The following is a 10,851-nucleotide window of genomic DNA, read 5'->3' as shown; positions in this document are numbered from 1 at the left end:
ATTGACAAAATTTGTAAAAAAAATGAATAAATAAAAAAAATCACTACAACTATCTACCACGAGCCACGATCAGCTCTCCAAAACCAGATCTACAGCTAGTCAGCCACCTCTCCGACGACCACCGATCCCCCGATCACCACGACGGTACACTTCTTCCCGCCGATCAACCACGAAGGCTTCCCCGTTCCACCACCGAAAAGGACGAGAGGAGAAACCCTAACACCACCAGCCTTCCTCTTCGTCGTCTTCTTCAACAACAATGGTGGAATGCCCCCAATGGCGCTTCGCGGCGGTAACAAAATGATACCCTAGTAGAAAAAAAGTGTAAATTAGGGCCATATCAACCCCTTAGGGGAATCCTCTTCTTCGTGGAAGCAATTTTAACCACCATAGGTGGTGGTAGCGGTGGTCTGCAGTACAGATATCATGGAAGAAGAAGGTGGGTTGTTGACTTGTTATAATGGAAGAATGGAGAAGGGAGGAAGAAAGGGATGAAACTTATAAAATTATCCCTAATTAAACAAATAAAATTACCCATTTATCCCCCTGATTTACATAGCTTGTCAATCGGACTGATCAATAAGAATTTCCTAGCCTTTTGTTTATGAAAAATATATTTTTTTTTAATGCAACTAAATTATTGAATCAATGAACTTCATCTTCTTATTGAATCAAAAGTTTTATTGACCCCAAATTATTGTGAATCACAACTTTTAATCAATCATGGAATCTACCAAAATTATTGAATAAAAAAAATCATCTCCATCCTTGAGTACAAAACTTTCTTGGATTATCTTCAATTTGTCTACAACTCTAAGAGACTACAACCTTGCTTGACCACTTGATGGCATGGAGCTCCTTTTACTTCAGGATTTGCGATAGTCGGACCCTTCCTTCTCAAGATCAATCCTTCAAGCTTTCCCCATGGTTGGACTTGACTATTTTCTTGAGCCAAAATTGTATGGGGTACATATGGACTAATGAATGTAAGAAATTGTTTTTTTTACATCTTGAATTTGAACTACCCAAAACATCCTAATAGAGTGATGGTAATGATCGGGAAGATGATATGGCTATGTAAACTTCTATCCCAACATACAGATTTTCGGCACCTGGAATGTTGAGCTAAAGCATAAAGATGTTTAGGAGAAGGGCATTCTTAATCCTTATCATACATGCTGAAATTCATTACATATCCATCATACAATATACTGACTGCAAAAATTTTGCGTAAAAAGGAAAACTCGAACAGGAGATCTATTGTACACTTATCAACTTTAACATCAAAAACCAAATACAACATTAAATGATATGAACACAAGTGATGTGAGAAGATCACAAAGAGAATAAGGAGAACAACAAACTATATCTACAAAATACAGAACATATATGAACAATTACCCTTCTCTATCTACCATCAGCGGAGGTAAAGGATTCCGCAAACCCAGTAGGCCTAGCTGGGATACTACCCTTGCTATCTTCAAGATCTGCATAACTCATGTCTTTGCCCTCGGCTTCTTGCCATCCCTTCACCATCTGATTTAGTGGGAGACTATAATCAATACCAGAGTATTCTTCAGAATCGTCATCCCATGGTTTCCAGATCTCGACTAGTGGAGCCAGTACGTTGACAGCATGGCCCATATCAGGCCGTTGATTGGGCTCTCTGGCTGTGCAGTGGCCCGCTAACTCTGCGATTGCTACAATGCTCTCAACTGTTTCCCCTTTCACATCAAGAACTGGATCAATGGAAGCCAATAGCTTTTCTCTGTCTGATTTAATCCGCCAGAACCATGCTGCTAAGTACTGCTGTTCCTCAGGCCTCTTGTCATCAAGTGCCATCACTCCCATTAATAACTCCATTAACACAACACCGAAGCTGAAAACATCAGTTTTCGTCGTGATTTTTCCTGTGACTGAAGCAGATAAACATAGGGTTAACTAATGCTTCAGCATTAGACTTTAAAGGTAAACACGTACTAATCTACTATTTTATCGCGGGATACTGCAGGACTTCATCTATAAAAACCAGCTTGAAAGGGACAACCCAATGACAATGAAAGATGTGAAAAGCACTGAGGACCATGTATGAGTACTCCATGTATGACATCTATTCTATTGTGCTGTGAAGAAAGCCAAAATATCATATTTTGTTTCTTATATTCTCTATTATGCCTTTTTCAAGAGGTAAGGAGGAAATTCCATTAGATAATGAAATCAATATCTATCCATAACTTACAATGCATATGTATAGCCACTTTACTATGCCTTTTTTTTCCTAGTTAATTTTTAAAGTATAAAGCAACAGATATATATTCCTCCATCTTATCTGAGCAATCCAGTATCTGTTTAATTAGGCAGGTCAGTAATTCACAATTCTTCGAAGACGACAACTTAAAAAATAAATTAATGAACTTTTTGGAAGAATGTTGTGTGTTAAAATTTAAAAAGCAGATATTTTAACTTTTAATCCAATAAGCTTTACAAAAATAAGTAGAACAAAGATAGCTTACCAGCATATTCGGGTGCCAAGTATCCAAATGTTCCAGCCAGCCTGGTGACCACTGATTGTTGCCCCTGATCAGGAGCAAGTTTTACCAGTCCAAAATCTGCAACTTTTGCTCTGAAGTCATCACAGAGCAATATATTGGAAGGTTTGAGGTCTCTATGTATGAAACTCTGGTGCGCCAAGCTATGAAGATATTCCATCCCTCTTGCAACATCCAAAGCAATATTTAACCTCCTTTTCCACGAAAGAGGCTCCAGATTGTAAGTTTTCCAATGGAAGAGATGCCTGCTAAGAGCTCCTTGAGGCATATACTCATACACCAAAATTCTCTCATTGCCTTCAACTGAATATCCCAAAAGAGATACCAAATGTCGATGACGGACTTTAGACAAGACTGCAATTTCAGATTGGAATTCATCCAGTGCTTTGTTGTTAATTACAGCTGCTTCCATTCTTTTCACAGCTATTTTAGTTCCATCCTCCAATTCCCCCTGATAAACAACTCCAAAACCACCACGGCCTAGTTCATTCTCAGGGGCAAAATTTTTGGTCACATTTCGGAGAACTTGAACTGATATGACCAAATTTCCAGCTTCAATGACATGGGACTCACCCATCCCGCTGCTATTCATACTACCAGAACCGCTTCCAATGGATGTATTGCCAGCGATGTTATTAGCAACAACTACTTTAACGGTATTATCTGTATCTGAAGGGTCTCTTGGGTGAATCACAAATGACTCCGGGGCTTGGTGGACATGTTTCTTCCTCTTACATAAATAAATAGACAAAGGAACTACCATTAACAAAAGGGCAGAAAAAGCTGCAACAGGAGCTATGATTGCAACCATATTGAATCTTGGAGGATTTCTAGTTTCGGATGCCTGAGAAGAGCCATGGGAAGAGTCAGGGGAAGAGCCAGAGCCCTTGGAGGGTGAGGATTGACCATTAGGTGCCGAAGGTTGTGATTGAGGGGGCAAAATAAGTCGAGAATTACCATCAATAACAATTTTGACATTTTTGCTAAATTTTGGCCATGGAGGGGAAAGCTTGTTTTTACTCAAATCTACTGTTGTGAGGGACTTCAAAGCTGTCCAGTTCGAGGGAACTTGACCAGTGATATTGTTATTATCAAGTATGATTTTTTCAAGGGATTTGAGCTTCCCAAGCGAGGGACTTAGTGTACCATTAAGGCCACGATTAGGCAAATTAATGACACTAACCTGTTTATTGTCATTGCAAATCACTCCCAACCATCCAACACACGGGTTATTAGTTGACCATGAAGTACTAAGGATTGATGGATACTCTAACCCACCCAAGAATTCAATAAGTGCCATAACTTCCGGAGCACAAAGAGCTCCTTGAGTCTTTTGACAAAAGTTATTCGAATCATACGTAACATTCTTAGTCTTAAACTCCGGAATTGGACCCATGAAATGGTTATTATTTAGATCCAATTGATCCAATTCCATGTCAGCCAAACCAGCCGGAATCAACCCAACAAGTTGATTCGAGTTAAGATTAAGTTTCTTCAAACTAGCTAACCTCCCAATATTGGAAGGAATCACCCCACTAAACTGATTCCCATGAAGCCAAACAGTACTTAATGACTCCATTGTCACAACAATATCAAGAGTACCAGTCATCCCACCACCATCCTGTCCATTCAACCACAATGTCTGCAAATTCGACCCATTAAAACTCGATGGAATCCCACCCGAGATTCGATTCATCGACAATCGAAGCTCGGTCAATGACCCCAAACTACCTAAGTAATCAGGCAATGGACCAACTAAATTACTAGACACCAATGACAAAGTAGCCAACTGAGCTGAATCTTGCAACCCAACAGGTAAAGACCAGCCATTACTACCATTCAAATTTGGGTTATGATCTAATGCCATTACTTGTAAACTAACTAACCCATCAAAGAAATCAGCAGGAATTGAAGTAAAATTATTAAAATCTAAATATGCAAATTTCAACTCTTTTAACCCATTAAAAGAAGGTATCATACCAGTTAATTCATTGTTCTGAAGCCCCAAATTGGAAAGCATTTCCAATTTATTGAAATCTAGAGGCAAAGTACCCTTCAACCCTAAATTCTTAGCTTGAATTTGAGTAACTCTTCCATCTGAACAAAACACAAATTCCCACTTATTTCCACATGGGTCATTATCTCCATGACTAGGCCATTTCAAAAGCTCAGAATTTTCCAGGTTTTTTCTGAATTCATTAAGAACTGCAAGATCTCCAGGATCTGTAACACTGTAAATAACTGTGTTAAGAGAGAAAAAGAGTGTAAAAATGAAAGCAAGTTTCTTCATTTTACAGTGAACTTTCATGGCTGACTTGAATGAAGGAAAAAACCCAAGTGAATTTGCATGATTTTAGAGAGAGAAAGCTCATAGTGAGCTGCAAAGAAGAAGGAGGAGGGAAGAGGTGGGGTGTGAGGCTTGGATAGTAGCAATCATGGTGGATGATATGGACCGCTTAGGCGGATCTAGAGAGAGAAAGTTTCAACGCTTTGAGTTAATGTAAAACTGTATTTTTGTTTTGTTTTTTTTTTTATTATTACAGTATTTTATTATTAAAATATTTGTAATTTAATTATGTTTAATTAATTAACTATTAGTACCATTTACCAATTACTACCTCATTTTCATATTTTTTGCAACTTTGGAATATTTTATATCTCACAAATAATACCCTGAGTTGCAAAAAATATGAAACAGAGGTAGTATATCAAGTAATACATCAACAAAGTGTTGGTTTAGTTGGTAAGTTTTTTTTACCTCAGAGTCTTGAGGTCTAGGGTTTGAATCTTATCAAATGAGGGTGTTTGGGGTAGAGATTCTCTTACCTCTTCCCTCTACTCTCAAGTGTTTAGCCCGCAAATACCGATCAAGAAAACCATGAGAGTTGAGATCTGGTCTAATCCAACAATATACTTTATTTAATTATAATGACATTTTTCTATATTTTTTTTTATAAAAATATATCTAAAAATATTTACATTTATTAGTGCATATTTTTAATCATTAACATTTTTTATTTATAGTACAACTATTAACATTTATTATATTCTATTTAGCAAAAGTTATCAAATTGTAATATTTTGAAACTGATATTGAGATTAGTCAATCAGCAACGTATAGAGCATAGCATATTGACAATTTTTTTAATATATATATATATATGTATGTATGTATATATATATATGTATGTATATATATATATGTATATGGAATGTAGTTATAAAACTAATAGTCAAAAGTAGTGAATTAAAAATAGCATGCAAAACATAAGGAATATGTTTGTGTTTAGCTTTGGATTCTTCATCAAATTAGACATAATTATATTTCCTCTTACAAGAACAATTGCATATGAGCAAAATGACAAATGTATCCAACCAAATCAAGTCGAAATTGATTTGTATTTATATCAAGTAAAAAACTTTCGCAATAAATTTAGGTCATGTTGATATAAATTATGTTATACCTATAAAAAGGTTTAACCTAAAAATCACATCTTTTTTTTCCACCCGAAAAAATAAATAAAAAAAAAAAAAAACACGTATTTTTTCCAACTTTTTAACGATTCCCTTTTTAAAATATTTGCTTAGAGTGTAAAAAAATAAAAATCTAATGAGAATTCTGTGATTCTCATTTATCTACCGGTATAAATGTATAATGGTCCATCCACTTAATTCCATAAACACGATGCCACTATCTATGGGACTATGTTGTACTATTGGTGGTGAGGAGAGAGAAAGAGAGAAGGGCAAAGCCGTCATTTTCTTAAGTGGGGTAGTCAAAGCAAAGCAGAGATTATATTGTAATTAGTAAAATGGACAAAAGGCATTATTTGAGTGGGATATGATTATTGCTGCATGAGACTGTTTAAGCCTTGTTGAAGTTGATGAGCTGGAATAATGCTACATGTTTTTTGTTGGTTTCTTTTTTAGTGTAAGGTGCTATTGTTTGTTGCCACCTTAATGAATATCATTATTTTATGCTGCCACCGAAATTATCGTATTTTCTCCGTTTCAATATCATTGTACCGCATATATAATTTTCATTTTAAATGTAATTTTTCTCCATAGAGAGAATAAATGAAAAGGGTTGAAAAGAGTACCTGCAAATAACGTATTTTACTATGTTGTAATCTTTAGAATCTGAATATATATGTTGTCTTTAGAGTGAAGTTAACAAACTTTGACGATACATTTACAATAGTATGATAAAATTGTATAGCTAATCACATATTTTTCTTAATTACTCATGTACAAAGCACGTAGAAATTCAAATTAGTAGACGCGTTATCTTATTAGTTGTTGGACCCGGACGACGCCTCGAATTCGTTATTACATGTATAACAATAATTGCGCATAAATTTACGATTCAACTCTACTTCTATGGATTTGTTACGTGTCATCTATTTATTGACACATCATATGACATAGTTAAACGGTTAACCTTCTAAAATTCTTTAACATTGAGATTAAACCACAAAGGAAGCCGGGTGAGTATCTTGTGACGTGTGGACTTATTTCGAAACGCTTTTTAATATATATATAGCACGGATAGATATCTTTAATTATCAATAATTAAATATCATACTCCGTATGTAGGAAGTTAAAATTTTAATACTCGTATTATGGATTGAAGGGAATCTAACAAAATATAATATAACTATATTTTTAGAATATACATATGGATTGTATCACAAAAACAATGTTAAAAGTCAACATGTATTAACTGATTTAAAAACGTATAAATTAAAATGCTTTCGTGTATATATATATATATATATATATATATATATATATATATATATATATATATATATATATATATATATATATAATTAAAAAAAATTAAAAAAAAAAAAACCAATGTTAAAAGTCAAAACGTATCAGCTAGTTTAAAACAGATGAATTACATACTCCATTCGTATATAAATAAGTGAAATTTTTGACTTTTTGCACTATTCATCTAATTCACTTTTACTATTGTTTGTAGTTCATACTACATAAGAATAAATATAGTCTTGTGAGTACTTATTAAAACCGTTTCAATAAATAATTTTTTAATATTCAATTGTTATAATTTTGCTTATTAATAGTTAAAGATATTATCACTCAAAGTTTTACATTAACATACATGGATAAGAGAAACGTTTAACTAATTTAAATACGAAGAGATACTATATATTCCATAGAACAAAAGCATTAATTTGTATTCACTTGTTTGAGGGAATGTAAGTAGAGGAATCAACTACTATTCAACTCCCAATCCAATCCTTTGGAAAAGTTTAATTGGCATAATTTAACAAACATTATAAAATGTAAAATATTAAAACAAACACTGTACTAATCTCGGTGGTGTCGGAAACTTTACTAGTGTTTAGGTTTGGTTTTATAAAGAAAGAATCATAAATTGAAGATACAGCTGGAGGAAGGAAGGAGGTGTTGCGTTATTGATAATCGTGTTTGAATGGTCTGATAACAGAAAGTAGATCATAGTGGGTCCCAAATATCTTTATTATTGTACTAAGGACAACATGCTTGGATTCGATGTTGCTTCTTTCCATTCCTTATTCTTACCGGTACTACCACTACAATTTTTAGTCCGATAACTACCGTCATCCAATGATTTCCCACAACAATGTAAAAACGAAAACAAATTCCCTTTATTTATACATAGATTTTAAAATAAATTCCTTAGGTACCGTTCATATAGAATTGGTGTAGGGTTTAATTTTGGTTCACAGTAAAACCGTTAATAACAACAGCGGTTTTTGTTTTAAAAGCGTTAATCGTATTAGCGGTTTTTAAAAGAGACCACATTTTATTAATAATCGGTCTCTTTCTTTTCTTAAGTGCACTGAACACTTTATATGTGCAAAAAGAGACCATGTTTTTAAAATAACAGGTTTATATTCCTTTAAAACAAAATAAACACAAACCCTTGTAGGTATCCTTTTATAATAATAAGAACAAAGACATCTGATTTCTGTGCAACGGGTCTCATTGTAATTTTTTTTAAAATAAAAAAAACGATACTATCGTTAGCGGTTTTTTAATAAAACCGTTAACGACGGGCTTGTTTGGCATTGTTTTTTGCTTTCAGTTTTTTGTTTGTTTTTTTAAAACCAAAAACAGAAAACAAGAAAAAGGTGTTTCCGCTTTTCTATTGTCAGTTTTCAAAATTATCATGATTTTGATAAGTTGGACTATTTTTTGATTCATTATATGATATATATCATATGTTTTTGAAAAACAAAAAACCAAAAAACAGAAAACCACAGCGATGCCAAACGAACCCGTAGCGGTTTTAAGCTGAACCAAGCATCGATCCTACTTGGATGGTACCTTGGGAATTTATTTTTAAACCGATGTATAATGGGAATTAATTTTTGATTCAACTATATTGAGGAAAATCACTCAATGTATGGAGTTACGTACTCCATTCACGAGCTAAGTTGGACCTAGGGGAAAAGAGTGTACCTTTTAACTTCAAGATTAGGGATTCAATCTCTGTTAAGGTGCTTTGAGGGAAGAGATCTCTCACTCTTCCCCCATCTCTAAAGTATCTAGTCTCCTAACTCAAACTAGATTGACTTGTAAGGGATTCTGACTTGATAGTGTTTTTCAACTTACCTACAATATCTATAGTGATTTTGAAAAATTAAAATTGGATTGGGAATAACTATTATTTCTATCCCAAATTACTTGCAAGTTGCATCATTTTAACTGAAAACGATTTCCTATACACAAAGCACAATTTTGACCATTAATACCATTAACTATATATTTGTAAACATTATAAAGGTTTAATATTTGAAAACCAATTTTTTATGTGTGTCCATGGGCACACATTAAGAAAACAGATTCCTAATGAAAATCTGATAATGAGAAATATCTACAAGCTTAAAAAGGGTAAGTCTAACACATCATTTGGAAAATTAATAAATTTTTCATTATTTCCTCTATTAAAAGATTTACCACATTTTCCTAAATCTCTCTCAATTTATTTTAGCTAACATCCTACGAGGATTTTTTTTAATAAAAGTAAAAAATACACCACTTGTTGCCTAACTTTTACAGAAGAATGTAATATTGAATAGTTCGTTGGCTAATTTTTACAGAGAAATGGCATCATAATTTGCTAAGGAGTAGCTTATTTTAGGAAAAATTAACATAAATAATCCCAACTATTAACCACCTTCTCATTTTAATCCCAACAACACTTTAACTCAAGATAATCCTAACTATTAACTAACCCTTCTCACATTAGTCTCCTTGTTTGGATAACCTATTAAACCGGTTAAAAACATGATATGTCACTTTAAGATTGGTTTGCTTTTAATATAATAACCTTCTTCCCTAACCTCTCTCCCTTCCCTATATTCCTGAATCCTGCTTTCCATAGTCCATAATATACTCTGCAAAACTGCCTCTACCCCAACAAAAATTGTTCATCTCCTTGAATTAACAGCAAAACACTAATCCTTCAAATAAAATAAATAAATAAATAAATAAAAGAAAAAAGTCGAGCTGTAGAGTTGGACATAGCAACGTCACGGTGAAGTTGCCATTAAAGGTTAGACGGAGAAAAAAGAATCGGACCCTCTTTGATTTTCTTTTTGGTCAAATTAGGCTAGGAAATGAACAAAAACTATATACTTTTGCTCCCAGTATCACAATTTAGGACTTGTTAAAACCTAAATTTATCCTTAAATTCAAATCAAAATTGCAGAAAAAAATCTGAAACTCAAGAATTGCACCTACACAACTTAAATGGTACAACAATTTTACACTTTTGGAGTTAAAATTTAGCAAACTTTCAATTTTGGAGAAGCATAGGAGAAACAGGGGATTAAGTTGCATACGAAATCACATTGCAGACTTCAGTTGCTTTTGATCTTCAATAAATTACATGGAAATTTGGAATATTATAGTTTTGTTAGTAGTTGTGCAATAAAGCAGATGTTCCCTTTGATTTTAGAAGTGAACATCCAAAGACCAAAGCAGAAATGAAGTATAGAGTAGTATGCAAGAGAAGGGGTTGGTTGAATGGCTTGGCAGCCGTTAAGGTGGTATGGCAGAAATTCTGTGCTAAGGACTAAGGTTATGGAAATGGTGGAGGGAGAAAGTAAGGGTGAAATGTATAAAAAAAAAAAGTAAAAAAAAAAAAGAAGGGGGATAAAAATTGTTAACCGATATTATAGGTAACCGATAAAAGAGACTATTTTGAGAAAAAGCACCCAATAATTGGGATTATTGTAGGTTAAATAATAGTTGAGATTATTTTGAGAAGGACGTTCATAATTTG

At 33.6% G+C, this 10,851-nt stretch overlaps 1 protein-coding gene across 1 annotated transcript; it reads right to left on the bottom strand.

Moving 5' to 3' along the window:
• Positions 1-1,141: 1,141 nt before the first annotated feature.
• LOC110733860 (receptor protein kinase TMK1-like) lies at positions 1,142-5,122 on the bottom strand. Its single transcript, XM_021913934.1, has 2 exons — positions 2,514-5,122; positions 1,142-1,916 (listed from the first exon to the last, which is right to left on the bottom strand). Exons 1-2 carry the CDS (start codon positions 4,855-4,857, stop codon positions 1,408-1,410), a joined length of 2,853 nt encoding a protein of 950 aa, XP_021769626.1. The 5' UTR covers positions 4,858-5,122; the 3' UTR covers positions 1,142-1,407.
• Between the last annotated feature and the right edge of the window lie 5,729 nt (positions 5,123-10,851).

The sequence above is a fragment of the Chenopodium quinoa genome, unplaced genomic scaffold (assembly GCF_001683475.1).
Source record: "Chenopodium quinoa cultivar QQ74 unplaced genomic scaffold, ASM168347v1, whole genome shotgun sequence".
In the NCBI taxonomy this organism is placed as follows: domain Eukaryota; kingdom Viridiplantae; phylum Streptophyta; class Magnoliopsida; order Caryophyllales; family Amaranthaceae; genus Chenopodium; species Chenopodium quinoa.
The sequence above is the reverse complement of the archived record's forward strand: the minus strand, read 5'-3'. Positions and strand labels throughout refer to the sequence as shown.